Source organism: Peromyscus leucopus, chromosome 6, assembly GCF_004664715.2.
Source record: "Peromyscus leucopus breed LL Stock chromosome 6, UCI_PerLeu_2.1, whole genome shotgun sequence".
NCBI lineage: Eukaryota > Metazoa > Chordata > Mammalia > Rodentia > Cricetidae > Peromyscus > Peromyscus leucopus.
This window is the reverse complement of record NC_051068.1, coordinates 116,547,538-116,565,380: the sequence shown is the minus strand read 5'-3', so window position 1 is coordinate 116,565,380 and position 17,843 is coordinate 116,547,538. Positions and strand designations below refer to the sequence as shown.

Genomic DNA, 17,843 nt, shown 5'->3' with positions numbered 1-17,843 from the left:
GAGTCAGAGACTGCCATCACCATGTTTCTATTGTTCTCAGTTTACACCAGGTAAGGAAGAGGGAGGTGCTTTTCACTTGGACCTCTCTCCTCTGGAAGAAGGAAATACTTTGTCTTCTTTTCTGAACTGAATGTGAAGACCCAGGAAGGAAAAGGCAGCTTCCCTGGAGACACTGACAAGAAAACCAGAGGTTTTGGAGCTCAGGTGTGTATAATAATAGAGGAGAGTGGAGAGACGGCTTCTCTCCTGCTCCCCCTGGTCCTTGCTTTAACTAACTGTCACTAGTACTGAACAAGCTATCTTGAGAAATCAGTGGTAAATAAAATCTGTGAAATCTGGGCAATAATAGAAATACACATTAAAAAAGAGGCTCAGCTAAGAGACTAATGTCTTTAAAATTACATTGAGTGAATTATAAACTTTCATGATGCTAATTCTATTGATTTTTCAGTCAAATGGAAAAAACAACTTAATGACATTGAACTTTATATTATTTGATGTTTCTTTGAAAAACTCTAGGAAAAGTTTCTTTCCCCCCCTTTTTTGTCCTCTATATTGCTACACACTTTTTATATAATAGGGTTATATTCATATAGTTATTGATTATATAAGGAGAGAGCATAAAATTTACTTCCCTTATTGCAAACATTTAGCATAATATCCCAAAGTTTCTTTTTATTTTAGGCAACGTAGGTGTGCAGTTTTTTTTTTTTTTTTAAGCCAGCAAACCCAAGAGCCATAAACAGAACAGAGTTCCTCCTCTAACGTAACAGCTAGACCCATTTCTGCATGAGGACAAAGTTCTCTTTTATTTGATTCACTAAATACATCTCTCCCAGGGAAGAAGTGGCTGTTTAAAAATACTTGGGTTAGTAATTATGGGTAGTTATATGCAAGGCTACAGCATATATAAATTATGCCAGATTTATAATGCTGTCCTACAATTTCAATCAAAAGCAACATGGTCAAGAGCTAGAGTAAGATTAATGAATGATCTGCATGCTAAAGTTGGAAGGTAGTTTGAAGCATCTAAGTGTATTAAAGCTTAGGCACCGAGAGTAAACTGAGGCAAGTCTTACTCGGGGAAGGATAGTGGTGCTTGATTTGTGTCATTTCTGAGTCTAGGAAACTAACCTCTCACTCAGATGCAGCAAACACCAGCATTGTGCTGTTCTGCCTCACAGGCATTACTTACACGTTTTCAGTAGAACAAATGATCATTTTTTAATCCTGAAAACCTGAACAGTGAACATGCCACTGCAATACAGGGGAATTGTGTGAAATCTCCTTTACTTAGGTCTCAACACGCAATCACAGCATTACCAGGCACCAGAAGAGGACTCATGTATGCCTGGCTCCTGCACATGTCTCATCTGTTACTGCTGTGAAGAAATCACTGTGTACCTTCCAATGTCAAAGCTAACTAATATCACATCTGTGTATCTCACTCCATCCTTCAGTAACCCTGTGAACAGGCCAAACTCTTTCCTGATTATGAGCATTTTCATTTTGGTTCCTGTCATTCAGCAGGGTTTTTTTTTTTCATATTGGGATTCATCTTATTTCAGTCAGGTTCCTTATAACCTCTCAGGGAGGCTTCCCTACCAAACTTCATGTACAACCTGCCAACCTGCCTCTCCCATGATGCTTTATCACATAGCTGTTTCTTTCTTTGCACTAAACAAGATTTGAAATCTGCTGCATCTATTTATTTAGTTATAGTCTAGTATCCAACCATTATATTGACCCATATTATCAATCCATAAATTGTGATTTTTGTTAAAGGTCAAGTACATCCCATGAGGTCAGCTTTTATTCACTTTATTACATTCTATCACTCCTCACTCATATCAGACACTGAACAAATATTTGTATTCTAAAGTAATATTAGAATAAGCACTTGTATTTATTACTGATAGAGACAACATTGACTCAACAAGTTCAGATAATGTGTTAGGCTCTTTACATATAATATATGATTTGATTATAGTAAGAACCATATAAATTAGGTATTGATATGCCCATTTAATAGATGTTGTTTAGGATGCTAATTAGTTAGCACAAGTCATAGTGACTGCATGAAGAACAATTCTCAATGATTTATAGGGATTATCCTATGAGCCTGACAATGTGCAAGGTGCCAGGCATCCAAAGAATAAAATACAAGACCTGCTATACAAGAGTTTACATTCCCTCAAGAGAAAACAACATAAACAATTGGCATCTACATTAACTGTGCTCTGCTGGAGAAAGCACCCTGAGTATACGGAAGTTCTGAGAAGATAGGACTCTCATTTAAAGTTAGATTAAATTTGAATTGAGTCCTGAAAGGCTAAGAAAATATTCGTCATAAAGTTAAATGGAAAGGTGGAAGAACTTTCTAAGCCGAGGGAATCAATGGCGTGCATGGAATGTGAGGAGAGGAATACAGAGGATCTGGGAGGACAGCTTAGAAAGTAAGCACGCTTCGTGGGGTAGAGCATCATTGTGAAGAGCAGGGTGCTGACACTAGATTTCTTGGTTTTGAATTCTGGTTCCTGTGCTTGTTGACTGTGTGATCTTGGGCAAGTTCTTAGTCTTTATGGGTCTCAGCTTCCTTTTGGTAAACTAGAGATAATAGCCACATTGACCTCATAGGGGTTAAATACCTTAACATACAATCAGCACTGGAACAGTGTCTGTTACCCAGTAAACACTGATAACTTAGCTGTTATTTTGCTTGAAGTGAGCAGTACTCATGAAAAGCAGGGCAGAATGTCGGGCTGGCAAAGTAAACAGAGGCCAGATTCCGAAGGAACGTCATTCCATGGAGTATGAGCTGTATCTGATGGGGTGGGGTTCACTGAAGATCCAACTAGGAAAGTTCTCTCCTGCAAATCTTTCACTTTGGTACTAATAAGCTAGCACACCATCTGAGTTCTGTCCTGGAAGAGATCCTAATGAGCAGGAAATCTGCCCAACGAAAGCAGCATAGCAAAAGGGGGAGAGAGTTCTAATGAGATCAAGCCCAAGCTGGATAAGCAGCCTTTCATAACGAAGAGTTGACGGGGTTTGCCCAGCAGAGACTTGTCCATCACAAGTGTGTTTCTCTAAAACACTTAAAGGCAGAACAGCATCCTCTTAGGAACAAGAGTTGAGTGTGACTGGGTCATAGGTTCCAAGTGACCAGATGGGCGGGAGAGCTGCGGGGGCTCAGGACCCAGGCTCCCATGGTGGTCAGGGGGGGGCTGCTGAAGTGTGCTTTTCCTCTCATACAGTGCCGGGGTACCAGCCACAGAAGAGAAACTCAAGATTCTCAGTGTTCTTTTAAGACAACATTAAACACAGGTTCACCTGATGAGTGGCAAAATCAGGCTTGAAAGGGCCTTGATTTGTCCTAAAATAAGTTGTTAGTTTCATTTCTTCCTTTCCAAAAACCAGTTTTATTAGCATAGCAAGAAAAGTAATAATAAAAAAAAGGCTGGTAAGTCTTCATTTTGGTGACAAATGGATTTATGATTTTTTCAAGGAAAAGTTTTTTTCCTAAATGATTGAGGTAGTGTGTTTGTACAGAAGCCCAACGCAATGAAAACAGCATGGTAGACTCATTTGCTACAGATGTGCTAAACTGTCTGGCCTCAGAACACTCATCTGAGCAAAAGGAAATTCACAAAGGCAACTTGAGCCTCCCTAGTATCTATCCCTCAGCTATGGTCACATGACCTTGAAAAACATTGAAACTGCAGAGTGAAGATGCCAGGAATTCTTAAATCCGTGGCCACATCAAAACTAAAAAAGAAAAGAAAGAAAAAAGAACATTGTTTAGGAAAACTAGGCAGTTGCATAATGCTACAAACCCTAGAATAAATATTTTTCTAAGTGGATAAACCCAGCAGTCTTTAAAGGTAAGCCAAAGAACACCATGGTGCCATGATTTAAAAAAAAGGCCAACGGAAAGATGTCCTTATTCTTGGTTGAAAATACTTCAGAAATCTTCCTTGTATTTAGCAATGATACTATTTCCTCCAAAATAGCTTTAAAAAAAAACAAAAACCAGTAGCTTTACTTTTGTTCTAGAAATTATGCTTTTGGACATTACTCGCACTAATGACCAGGTAGCCACTGAATATTTCAGTTCATTTAGTGTATTCTTTAAAAAGCATGACAATCTTAATTTCACATAAACTGTTCTGTAGAGAGCAGAGATATTTAAGGAAAACACTTCCATCTTCATAAATGCTCCAAAGATGTGCAAATACTGGGCTTGCAATGCAGAGTCTATAAGGGAATGTTAATTTATTTTTATTTTGATAGATATTCATGTTTTAATGCTCAGGGCATCCCAGCATCCTAACTATACATGTAAAAATTTTCCAACATATCCTGTGAAAATGTTAAAAAGTAGTAGGTGATGGCTATGATCTGATGCCTACTCAATTGCTTTCTAATGGTAATATCAGATGTCACTTAACTTCACCGCCCTGGGAGGTATATTCTAGCAGTATTTATATTATTATAATTCACATTAGCTTTTTTAAATCACCAAGTTCAATAAGCTTTCTGTGCTGATCACATATAAAGGAATGTGTGGCTCAAATCTCTTTTTAAAAGTTGTTCCGAGATTAGAGTAATTTAAGAAGTGGACATAGATCACGCATGCCTTGTTTTTCAAATAATTCACCCCAGACTCTTTTTTCTCTTCGTTAGATCTTCAACCTTGAGGCCACTTTCATGAGGGTTTAAACATGCTCAGAATGTCTCACTACAGGTAAGTTCTGACCTTCAGTTTATCTCTAGTTACTATCTAGCTTTCTCATCCAGAACTCAGCTTCTCCACTGAAGGATCTGATGGTCTGACTGTCTTGACATGTCATTCTCCATTCTCTCCTCAAGTGGTCCAGTTCGCTAATCAGACCAAATGGTTCTTTGCCGAAGTTGCCAATGCTCTCCACATACTAAACCACAGTGCTCTGAGGGTCAATTTATTGGATTTCTGTTTTAGAACTTTACCTGTAAATACCAGAACTTGACCCTGGATAATTTAGAGGGGAAAAAGACCATTGTAACTCACAGAATCACAGGTAAACAACGATCAGGTTTAAAAGTATGCTAATCAAAGGGTAGTCAGGAAGTCAAAGTGTGGACACCAAGACCTGCACCATGCTTGCTGCTGACCACAGGGTGCTATGGACACCACCACTGTCGTGGACAACTGTGCCCTAGAGTTAGTAGCTCCAGAGTAGAGTCCTCCGTGGGGAGCAGAGGAAGCCCTAAGTGAATTTGTTGTGTTGACATGAGCAGGGCCATGTCAAGGAGCTCAGTGCCTCAGACCCATGGCAATGGCAAAAGCTTCCCCAGGTCAGAGGGTTGTTGACATTGTTGGCGTTTTAATCCAGTCCCCCATTTTAAACAAGCACTTTACACATTTTCCGTGTACTTCTCTATGTTTAGTGATGCTCAACTACATAAATAAGCACTGTAGTGTTAAGATACCAAGCCTACAATAATAGTCAGTACTGTGACATGGTGTACAAATAGAGGCAAAGGCTACACCACCTAGCACAGGCTGTGCAGTAAGCTGCACAATTATAGTTTATGTAAGTACAGTCTATGATTCATAATGATGGAATCCCAAACAGTGCTTTTCTCAGAATTCTGCCATCAAACAACACACAAGTGTAAAAGTTCAATTTTGTGTATGGCTCATCCACCTTGCAACACTGCTAAACTAGTTTCTTTAATGAATCCTGGATTTTCTATGTGGATAATTGTGTTATGTGCAAATAAAGACAATTTTTCCTTTCATTATCATCTAGATGACTTTTGTTTCTTGTTACTGTCCTGGCTGGAACCTTACTGTGTTTGGTAGACTCTCCAGTACAATGCTGAATGTGTCTTATAAACACGAGTAAAAGTGTTATCTTTTATCATTTAAGAGCTCAGTGGGCTACCTTACAAAGTCAGACAGTTTTATTAGAAAGGATACTGAAAATATTGGTGCTTGGGTAATTTAATTAAAAATGTAGGAAAGGAAGAGAATACAAACAGGAAATAAGCACATAATACCTAATAGTCAAAATCTGAGGCACCATGAAGAAGCCGTGGAGGGCAGAGTCTTAGAGAGACAAACTTACTTCAGACACATTCCACCTCTTGTGTTAGAGGGAAGCTACAGACAGTGGTATGATATGGAGAGCACAGATTAAACACACATGTGCTTGATTATTAAGTTCACTATTACTGCCGCGTGGACAACAGGCAAAGACAGGCAACTTTTGAATCAGCAGAAGAAAACCAAGATGTCTGTGGAAATCAAGAAATAATGCAGGACAAGGGGGATGGACTGAAGATGGAGATGCTCCAGGTGGAGAAATGTAGATGCATTACCTCCATGAGAGCATCAATTTCCTGCTATTCCTGATGCTTCTAAATACAGCAGAGAGGGTACCAGAGAACTTAGAAAAAAAATCAATATGAGGTAAGTTTGCCACTATTTAAAGATATCATCCACTTGAAAATCCAATAGAATCACAATAGAAAATTACCTGAAAAATATTTTTAGCTATATTAGACTATAACTTTCAAATAGGTTGTTCTTATTTATATAATAAAATCAATTAGTATGTAGAAGATGAATAAGAACATGCAGGCACACCTGAGGGCAATATTAATATCTGGTGGATTGGCAATTTGAAGCCCAGATTTCACTGTGACCTACAGTCAATGAGGTTGAATGCTAGTTTCCCTACTGTATTGTATGAAGGGTTCAAAGGCTTAGGTAGACAGAAGCATGGAGATGCATTTATTATATTAAATTGGAATTAGCCACTGTCCCACTGGAAAGGGTCAGAGCAATTCTTTATCAGGGTGTTCAGAAGTGCCCTGGAGTTGTGTCTCTGTTAAATGGGAGCTTTGGAATGCCTTAATAGTAGAACCCGGGATAGCAATCTGTTATCAGAAAAAAGCAGCTACTGCATGGAGCCACAACTTTGTGGAATCAGAATGGGTTGATCTGTACAGATGTGTGGAGATGTTTAACTTAACATAGGAACCCACAGAATCAACCAAATATGTCATGGCTTACTAGAATATGTTGATGTTAAACTGGAAAATGTGTAGGTCTTATGGATATATGTTGAACTAAGAATCTCAGTCAGTTCTCAGATTCAGAGCCAATTCCCAGACCAGAATCCCCTGAGGGAAAGCAGATTCTCCTGGAGGAAAACCCTACAATATGGTGAGAGGTGTATTCTATGACCCATCTCCAAAGCTTGTTCACAGGGACCTCTGGTCAATTACTATGTGACTGAGCACCGGAGAAAGCAAAACCCAACCTTTCCAGAGGAAAGCTGAAGGCACAGTGTACAAATTCTCCTTTAGGTTGGGATCTCAGAAGAAAGTCCTCTGGTGTGGTGGGTGTGGTGTCATATGCCTATAATGCTTCATTACATCCCAGTACTAGGGAGACTGAAACAAAAGCCTGGCTGAGTGTGAGGGCATTCCAGGCTACATGGTAAGATCATGTTAGAAGAAGGAGGAGGTAGAAGAAGAGAGGAAAAAGGAGGAGGAGGAAGAGGAAGATGAGGAAAAGGAAGAGGAAGAAAGTCCTCTTTAGCCAGATAACTACTGTCAGAAGAATATAAAATATTTATTTTAATTAAATATTCGCCTTAAATGTCATATCTGTCTAGGTCTTAATCTGATGTTCTGATGTGTTTCCTCCAAAATAATAGAAATGATGTTTAAAAAACTCCTTAAAAATATTCATCTTTCCAGATAAAACTTGAGCACATATTTATTTCTCAAAAACTTAGATTGAATAGATAATAGTTTCAGTTTCTTTTTGTTTTTAAATATATGAGGTAACTCACCATAGTGAAAGAAGAATATTAATATGGGCTTGGGTTTATGAACACTGCCTTGCCAGATGTAAATAAACAACTAGGATTGATTTATTACTTAAGAGAAACAAATCAATGGATAGCCATATCCAATAATGGAAACTTAAAAAGATCATTTTTACTTGGCTATTGGAAGAACACAGTTAATTTTTCTAATGTTTCGAGTGAAAATAAAACCTGAGATGACAAACATATCTGGATTAGTGGACACTAATAAAAGGAAAAGAGAACATGACTGAGTGAAGACAAAAATACGGTTTTGGGGGCTGGAGAGATGGCTCAGCAGTTAGGAGTGCTTGGTGCTCCTATAGAAGACTGGAGTTCAGTTCCCAGCAGCTGCATCAGGCAGCTCACAACCTCCTGTAACTTCAGCTCCAGAAGATCTGATGCCCTCTTTTGGCTTCTTCAGGTACTGCACCCATGATCATACACTCACACATAGATACACACACACACACACACACACACACACACACACACATACACACATTATTAAAAATAACTCTTTAAAAATACATGGTTTTAAATTTTCTGATAGAATAAGCTAGAAATTTGCATTTAAAACAAGAATGGATTTGTATCATTGTGTCACCCTTAAATGAATGCAGGAAATATCTATGCAATTCTTGAAAATACCAGGGCTGTAAAAGCAAAGGGAAAATTATTCTGGGCAGAACCTACTTGAGGTACCGCCAAGACCGAAATGTTCCAAAGAAGGTGAGGACATTTGATGAACACAAAACATAGCCTGGTTATGGAGCCACAAAATGGAGCTTCTTTATACTTTATTTATTTACTTTTAAACTTTTACACGTACAAAAATATATAAATTGCTACTATGGTATAAAATATCCAAGAGAATGTACCTACTGACATATTTGAAAATCATTAGTACAATTCCAAAATAACAATGAGAGAAATGATTGACTTAATCTGAGCTAATACCTGAAATGAGAAAGATAACCCCAATCCCCATGGTTCTTAAAAAGACATCAATGCACAGGAAATAGGGAGCATACATGCATCTGCAGTACTCACAGGAAGTCCTTGTTTTCCCAGGAGCCCAGGTTTTCCAGGGGTTCCTGACATGCCGTCTACTCCATGGTATCCTTGCAAGCCTTTTGGCCCGGGAAGGCCTGGAAGTCCCTTAGTAATTAAAAATTATTTTTGATTACAGAGACATATTGGGCAGATGACATTTCCTGGTATAGAAAAGGTTTTATATTTCTGGACCTTGCCCCAAGATAAAATTGCCTCTTTTTTTTTTTTTTTAAGTGATTTAGTATATATGTCCATAAGAGAGTTGCCTTAAAATGCCCTCTAAACAGATCTAGGCTATAACTCCACAGTAGAACATTTACTTCACATCCATAAGTTTCAAATATGGTTTCAGTTCAAGTGCCCTAGAAAACTTTCTCTAAACAAAAATGAAAGTGAATCAGTACTTTATTGTGTAACTTCCTGAGCCTCAGTGAGATTCCCTGATATTTCTCACTGTGTCAGTCCATCTTTCTCTAGCTGTCAAGAAAAGATGAGAGATGGACACTGGAGAGCTGGAGATGCAGGCATCAGTCTCTTCTCAAACACACTGCACCATGGGTTTCCCAAGAATAAAGACTGATGCGATTTGTTTCCCTTGAAGTCAGACAGTCATATGACTGATGATAGGCTTGAATATCTGGTTTCCATTTTTGAATAAATGATCGATTGTTTTTTGTTTGTTTGGTTTTGTTTTTCAAGATCGGGTTTCTCTGTGTAACAGCTCTGGATGTCCTGGAACTTACTGTGTAGACCAGGCTGCCCTCAAACTCAGAGATCTCCCTGCTACTGCCTCCCAAGTGCTGGGATTAAAGGCCTTCAGCATCGTGACTGGCCCTGAACAATTGGGTTTTATTTGTAGGGTCTTTGACATGAATGTAATTACAAGTGATCTTTTTTTTTTTCCTTTGTCCCAATGCAGGCTGGTGGAAGCAAGTCTTGGCTGGGCAGCATCGGAAGCATTCTCCTTGCTAACTAATCAGTCAGCACATGCCTACCCAGCTAGAGGACGAAACTGACGCGCAGGTAAAATTCATCTTCATTCTGGGACTAAGGACTGCTTTTCTCTCCAAGACTGTCTGCTCTAATTGCCAGGAGAAGGAGAAGCTGAGGCCTCCAATTAAAACCCAGCTCATGTCTTTTTAATTATGCTTGACTATGACCTTTGTTACCACTCACTTGGTCATGTTTCCAAGTTCCCTGTTTACAGTGGTTCACCAAGAGAGAGAAGTAAGTGTCCACAGGGAGGGCTCCATAACACAGGAAAATAGCATCCCTCACTTGCAGGGACTTAGATTTAAACAGCAAGTTTGGTTTTGAGTTAGTGGTCATATTTTGTTCCCTCTGTGTTCCAATATGGGTTTGAATTTTTTTCAAGAGAGTCTGATTTATCCAACATGACATAACTGGCCCCAAACTATTCTGCTTGCTAAACTTGTCAATTCTGCTTAGAAAAACAAGAAAGATAAAAGAGGTCTGTTACTTACGGGTATGCCAGGTTTCCCAGAAGGACCAGGAGCTCCTTTTTTCCCCTTAGGACCCTGAAAATGGAAATCACAGTTGTTAAGAGATAGAAATAGGCTGACTTAAATAAGCCATGGAAGAGAACGCTAAGGCCTGAATGGCACAGAAGCACACATAACTAGCTGTCTATCACTGGAATGGCCATTGCTATCTCCTGGGGGGGGGGCACTTCCATCATGGAAAATGGGAGAATTTGAACAGATCACTTATGAATTTCCTTTTTGCTCTGAATTCAGATTTAAAAATTTAAATCATAGTTCTTAAAAAGGCACTGTTTTGTGAATGTCCTTGCTTTCAGGCAGGGTCTATGCCTCCTTTTAAAAATGGCTAACTTCAGTAGATATTTATTGAGTATCATGTATCATGGCATCTGTTACATGCTAGAATTCAGAGGCAAAGTTCCTGGTCACAAGACACTAACTGTGTGGTGATGGATGTGAACCAACAGCCAAAATGTGCTTCCATGGAAGCATAAAGAACACACTTGCAAAAAAAAAAATGTATTTATTTTTCAAGGCCTGTTTGTTTTTCCATGTGTGAGATGTTTTAAGTCTTAATTGATTCAACAGTAACTGGTCGGCCAGGACAGTTAGAGAGTCAGCCCTTGCAAATCATTCCATTGTTCTCATGATATCCCTCAAATTATTTTCAGATGAAAAACATGGAAAACAGTGACCTGGTGTACAAATAAGGAAAAGAATCATGTCATTACCAGACATACTTCTCAGAGATCATTTGAAGTTACCCTAGACAGAATTGTTTTAGCCTGGGATGGTAAGTTCTTAAGGCTAGCATGCTGAAGCTACAGCTTAACAACATATACATGAATAATCATTTCAGATGTTACACCTTTGAAAATAGCATTAAATATTTGAGAAGATACATCGTGCATGTCACCATAGAGGAAAAGGACATCTTCTGTAAGAGACAGAACACTCAACTGTTTAACTGGGTTTGGCAGTATGCACTGAGGAATCCCAAGACTCAGAAAGCTATTCATGCAAACATGGTTCATATAACTTCAGCCAGTGATTCTCACCCCAGATGGGGCCAGCACAGTAGGATTATGGCATGTTGGAGGCCACAAAGGATGGCATGCATTTTGGTGGATGTGTGAAGGATGCCTGAAGAGTAAAGCCCCCTTCTCATTATCTTCCTGACTATGGCAACCCAGAATGCTACTGCAGTCTTGAGAGAAAAAAGCAAGTGGGAAACACTGTATGTCAAATGCAGCATGTTTGAGTATTTTAGAGGAGTTAGAGGCAGTTAACCAACTAGATTCCCACCATTTAGCGGTCTACTACTACATGGGATGGACATTCAGGACAGATGTTAAGTTCTATTATAGAGAATACAAATAAAATTCTACTTCTAGCACATTTTTATGTATGTGCTTCAAACATTCAAATAACAAAATACAAACAAGAAGATTCAGGCTCTATTACAGTCAATTACCTTTGAAGATGATCCTTAGGTTGGGGATTACTTCAGAAGTTAAATGCTGTACTCCAAGGGCTTTATCTAAAGACTTACCACAACTAGAATGTTCTTTAGACTTGGATGGGCATTAAAGCAGTTATTACTAGCACAACACTAAGGGGAGTTTATGATATGCGAGACATTTTAAAAGGTTGTTTTACTAATGCTAGAAGGGTAATCATGGCAATATCCACTCGTGGACAAGTATTTAACCAATACCAAGATTCTGGCCTCTGTCTTGGATTATTTAGACTAAGAAGGATTTCTTTACTATAGTTATTGTCATTTTAACTGGAAGAAGGTAGGGAAATGGAAAGGCCATATTATCTTGTAATGGAGGTTTCAGTACATGCAGAACTTTGCTCTTGTTATGGACTAAATGTTTGTGTGCTCCCCAAATTCACACGTTGAAATTCTGACCTTAATGATGAAGTGTCAAGGCTGGTCCTCTGGGAGACCTCAGAGGGCTCTCCAGTCCCCTTCTCTCCTAGTGAGGATACAGGGAGGAGTTGGTATCCTGTAACCTAGAGGTGCACTCTCACTAGAACCTGACCATGCTGCCATCCTGACCTTGGACTCAGCCTCCAGAATGAAACTTTGTTATTTACAAGCTATGTATTCCACGGTACTTAGTTATAGAAGCCCAGATAAAGTGATTCTTGTACTGTATTATATTTTAATATGAGAACTGGTATATTAAGATGTCTCAAAACTAGCATTACTAGTTTCATAACTAAGAGCTAAGCATTAATAAATACTCCTCTTGCACAGAGTGGTCTGCCCAGTAGGAACTTAGATGTGGTCTCAGGTGAAGGAAATATGCTGCTGTGTAAGCTCTCACTGGATGAGTAACTGGGTTATTACCTTATGAAGGGAAACAGTCACACTCCAACTAACCCTCCAAATCCAAATATAATAAAGTAGACATATTCTGTGACATCAGACTTAGCTTACTCATTTTATTTTATTTGAATATAAGTCCTTCATAAATGCACAGATGGGATGTCCCTAAATAGAAAGGCAGATGACTCTGTAGGAAGCTTTTTCAGGGTACATTTTCCCCTTTGCTTCGATTGCATTGAAAAATACACCTAATAGACGGTAAGGAACCATTCTGGAAGCCTTCCGTTCCTGGGTACTCCACTGCTTCTCTGACTAGAGAAGGTGATGTAGTTCTTGTGACAAAGGACATTTTAAGGTTCTCTGTTAATTGAAACCTCGTTTTTTATTTTTTTAATTTTTTTATTTTGTTGTTTTTAAAAAAGTCTCAAGGATAGTTATCACAACACTTGGCTAGCTCCAACTTCCTTTGAGTGATCAACTTTAGAGAGCAAACACACATTCAGGGCTTTATGCAAGAACTATTGTCCCCCTGTTCTTTTTTAACCAAGAAAATTGCCATTCACTAAAACCCAGAAGGTTTGTGTTGAGAGGAGAAGAAGGCTTTGGCTTGAGTCCTTGGCTTTGAGGCTCACAGGCTTTCGCTTATATTTGCATCACAAAAATCTTTGCAAGATACAGTGGTTTTCCTTTGCTCTGACTTCTTTCTAGAGGAACCCACTCTCCCACGCCCAGTGAATGGATTCATTAGTAAGTTAGGATTAACTGTATTTTAATTTATAAAAAATTTATAATTAACAGAAGATTTCAAAGCAATCGCTTTTGTACACTAATGAGACTCAGGAAATTAAGTTGTTTCTGGTTCTGTTGCTAATTAGTTCTGTGATCTTAGGTAACACATAATCTCTCCGGGATTTAAATTTCTTCATTTCGCAAACAAGATCACAGTCCAGATGATTTTTAAGGGTCCATTTTCCAAATCTAGAAAATAAAGCTTTGCAAAAACAAGAAGACAGCAATTGGACAGGACTCATCTGGCTACCAAAGGAGTCCTTAATGACTAATACATAATCATGGCTATTCTTGTAGCAATTAATGCTAGCATAAACTCTAAGAGGTCCTTGTGTGGTTGGACAGCATGTGCCAGCACACTCCAGAGCAGAGAGCAACTGGTCTCCATGGATCATGCAGAAGGCAAGGCATGGCTGCCACTCCTTATCGCTCTAGAGATAGGGACAGCTACCCAGCTCACTGGAAGGCAGTTGTCCCATAAGAGAATTTGATTTTCATTGCTATAATTTTAACAGATACTAATAAAAACCAGAAAGTTTTTTTTCAAGAGATATGTCAAACAAGAAAAAGAAAACCTGATAAACATGAAAGTTTTAATTAGAAAACATTAGGCACTTCAGGATAAAACCTGAATAAGCCTCTGCATTCTTGGGTAACACGTAGCATTGTTCTATGAGTTTATAGCTTGTTCCACAACTTTTTCCATTGTATGTGTTAAAAATGCTAAGTGAAAAGTGGAGGCCGTCATGTTTCTCTGCCTTTCTTTTTCTCCATCCAGGCCAGGTTTGAACACTTTCAGTAACTATTTACTAATCCTTCTTTACTGTGTGTGTGTGTATGTGTATGTGTGTGTGTGTGTGTGTGTGTGTGTGTGTGTGTGTGTGTGCTTGTGCATATATCAGTGCATACGTGTGTGCAGGTGCATGCATATTTGTATGAGCACATACATGTGGAAGTTAGAGGACAACATTGAGTGTTGTTCCTCAGGCTGTGCTCACTTTTAAAAAACAGATGTATTTGATTTTAATATTATGCATATGTGTGTTCTACTTTTAAGTTATCTGTGTGGAGGTATGTGCACATAAGGACAGTTGCCCATGGTGGCCAGAAGAGGGCATTTGATTCTATGGAGCTGGTCTTAGAGGTGGTTGTGAAATATCCCTCTCCCATTGACTTGCAACTTGCTAAGGGGCCCACCTGTCTCCACTTCTCAGCATAGTTTACACATGCCTGGACTTTCCTTATATGTAACTTCTACAACTGGATCTGTTTGTCTGATAGTTTTTCACTCTACAGTGCTGGTACTTCCATTTGAAACTACCTTAGGGGATATCCTTAGGTGATTTTTACAGGGCCAGGATAGATGAAGAGCAATTTAGATTCTAGTCAAAAGATATAAGTTACTCAGTCATGGTTTGGCATAAGATTTAACCCCCTGGTCTCCAAGGGGCTTACACTGATTTCCACTCAGGATGGCTATTTGATATAATAACAAACAGTGTCACTTGTGTGCCCACTTCCCTATGCCAACAAGTCTCACTTACCTCAGATCCTCTCTCTCCTCTCAGGCCTTGTCCACCCTGATCGCCCGGTTCACCCTTTAATAGGAGTCAAGAGAAATCTCATGTAAAGCAAATAAGAAATGAGCTGTATTAATGTGATTTTCTTTAAATGTTGGAATTATTGAATACTCTCACAACATACTGGGGACCCTTGTTGTCCAGTGGCACCTCTGAGTCCCGGACACCCACATGGCCCTAGGAATGGAAAAGAGTCTATTAATTCAAGTAAGCTCAGTCATGTGACCTATACTGTTATCACTTAAAGTGGGAGCAGAGTATTCTAGAACTTAATTTAAATATAGAGCCTTCTTTGAAACAGGATAGAACATATAGTTGAGAAGTATTTTGATGAATCTGGTATATTATATTGGACAAATATAGTATTTTTGGTTTTGTTTTAAAATGTGAATTATTGCAGAGGACTGGATGGTAGATTAGGATGGTGCCTAATCTTTGAAGCCTGTAAATGTGGTATGATGTAGAAAAAGAGTCTTTATACTTTAAATGGTCCCCAAAGGGCATGGCACTGTTAGGAGGCATGGCTCTGTTAGAGTGGGTGTGGCCTTTTCGGATGAAGTGTGTAATTGTGGGGGCAGGCTCTGAGGTCTCCTTTGCTCAAGCTTCCCTCAGTGTGATTGTCAGTTGACTTCCTGATGCCATCTGGTCAAGATGTAGCTAGACCCTTGTCTTCCTGGATGCTGCCATGCTCCCTGTCATGATGGTAATAGATTGAACCTCTGAAACTATAAGAGACCACCTCAATTAAATGTTTTATTTGTAAGAGTTGCCGTGATTATGGTGTCTCTTCACAGCAATAGAAACCCTAAGACACTATATTAAGGATCCCCAGAAAGTCTGAGCCAGCTACAAAGCTCAGGATGGTGATGGTCAACTGCTGTGGATGATTGATTGATAAATAAAACACTGATTGGCCAGTAGCCAGGCAGGAAGTATAGGCGGGACTAGAGAGAGGAGAAGTCTGGGAACAGGAAGGCTGGGGCAGAGGAGATGCTGCCAGCTGCTGCCATGAGAAGATGTTAAGATACTGGTAAGCTACAAGCCACGTGGCAACTTATAGATTAATAGAAATGGGTTAATTTAAGATATAAGAACAGACCGTTGCAACGCAATCCAGCATGGAGAAGCAGCGATCTGTGATCAGCCATGCTAAATAAAAAAAAACAAAAAAAAAAAAAAAAAAAAAAAAAAAAAAAAAAAAAAAAAAAAATATAAGAACAGTTAGCAAGAAGCCTGCCATGGCCATATAGTTTGTAAGCAATATAAGTCTCTGTGTGTTTACTTGGTTGGGTCTGAGCGGCCATGAAACTGGCAGGTGAGAGAGATTTGTCCTGACCGTGGACCAGGCAGGAAAACTCTAGCTACAGTCAACCACAACTTTGCTGCCTCCTTGGCTTGTAATAGTAGGGAGGCCTTTCCACAATGACCACATAGTCACCAGCTGCCTCTTTGGACTCTGTGAAGTCAAGGCACAGTTCTCACCAATGATAAACCAGTTTCTGGAAGTTTCGTTTCCTACTCTGGTATATCTTGGTAAACACTCACAATGGCCATTTTTGTGAAGCAGCAAAACTTAAATGTGGTACAGAGAAGGGTTTTGTAAAATCTTGAGAAAGAGCATAAGGAATGTGGTGAATTCTGTCTGACGATGTTAGTGGAGGGATGAGCTGAATGGCTATGTGATTGTATAAGCCAAGTGGGGACAAATTAAACCTCAGAGACTCCACCTTCAAGGTGAAACAGTGAGGACTTCCTGGTAGAGGGCAAAGTGTGGGGAACAGAGATTTACATGACATAATTGGTAACTGGATTTGGGGGGCTATGGCTGGGAACAGGGAGTCTAGTTAGAGAGCTATTAAAAGAATTCAGACAAAAGACATCTTGAGAGGATCAGTTTAATAATGGCAATTATCTGTCTACCTGCTTGTCTAATTAACTTGGCTAATCTAAATCTGCCTTTCAGTAGTGATCACAGTGCATTAACCTTGAGACAGAGATGCAGTGGGTCAAGTAGCCCACAGTTCATTATTAAAAGCAAATTATATGTAGGGCTTCCAACTAAACATTTTACAAGATAGACCAAGCTTAGATTCTAATTGGGGAGCTAAGGCACTATGTAATTAAAAAAACCAACTAGTAAAAGTACAGTAACAAAAGACAGTAAAATGTGTTGAGTGACCTATAAACAATATTATAGGGCTGCAAAAGGCAAGGCTGCTGTTTGAGTCAGATGAGAGGAAAGTCAGAGACAAATTATAAAGGGCAGAATCTCTGTAAGCAAGGATTATGTAATGCTGGGAGCAGGTAGAGGATCTGGTGAGCAAAGAAATAAGACCAAAGTGACAGGGAAATTGACAAAGAGGCAAGAAATGGCAGACAAGAGATAAAACATCATCAACAAGAACATGAGTCCAAATCTATTTCTTCAACAAGTCTTTAGGAACTTCTACTAGCTACCAGGGACTCTGCATCCTAGAAATTGGGATGTTGTAATGAAAGACGGACATGATTCTTATCCTTCTAGGTCTGATATTTTGGTGGGTGAAGACTAGTAATGAAAATAAAAACAAATAAAAAGTGATAAGGTAATAATAACATTTCAGTACCATGATGGAAACGAGGATGCTTGATAAAGTGATAGCTATAGATCTACTTTAGGTAGGGCAGGCAAAATAGTTCTACATCTGTTTAAGAAGGGGAAGCCTCCCTG

At 39.1% G+C, this 17,843-nt stretch overlaps 1 protein-coding gene and 1 long non-coding RNA gene across 3 annotated transcripts in view; one reads left to right on the top strand and one right to left on the bottom strand.

The window, feature by feature from the left end:
- The window catches only part of Col24a1 (collagen type XXIV alpha 1 chain), a 269,283-nt gene that overhangs the window by 48,373 nt on the left and 203,067 nt on the right, over positions 1–17,843 (bottom strand). The window contains 5 exon segments of the mRNA XM_037207167.1: positions 8,919–9,026; positions 10,406–10,459; positions 15,098–15,151; positions 15,258–15,298; positions 15,301–15,310. Of these exon segments, the coding sequence (XP_037063062.1) occupies positions 8,919–9,026; positions 10,406–10,459; positions 15,098–15,151; positions 15,258–15,298; positions 15,301–15,310 (267 nt within the window).
- LOC114698286 overlaps positions 1–17,843 on the top strand; it is a 39,467-nt gene that overhangs the window by 145 nt on the left and 21,479 nt on the right. Inside the window, exons 2-6 of one of the 2 annotated variants that reach the window (XR_005091860.1) lie at positions 41–204; positions 4,687–4,747; positions 9,841–9,944; positions 11,095–11,216; positions 15,122–15,768. This is a non-coding gene — a long non-coding RNA (uncharacterized LOC114698286). Of the gene's footprint in view, positions 1–40; positions 205–4,686; positions 4,748–9,840; positions 9,945–11,094; positions 11,217–15,121; positions 15,769–17,843 lie in introns of those variants that run through there. The other variant, XR_003735334.2, reaches the window with a different exon arrangement.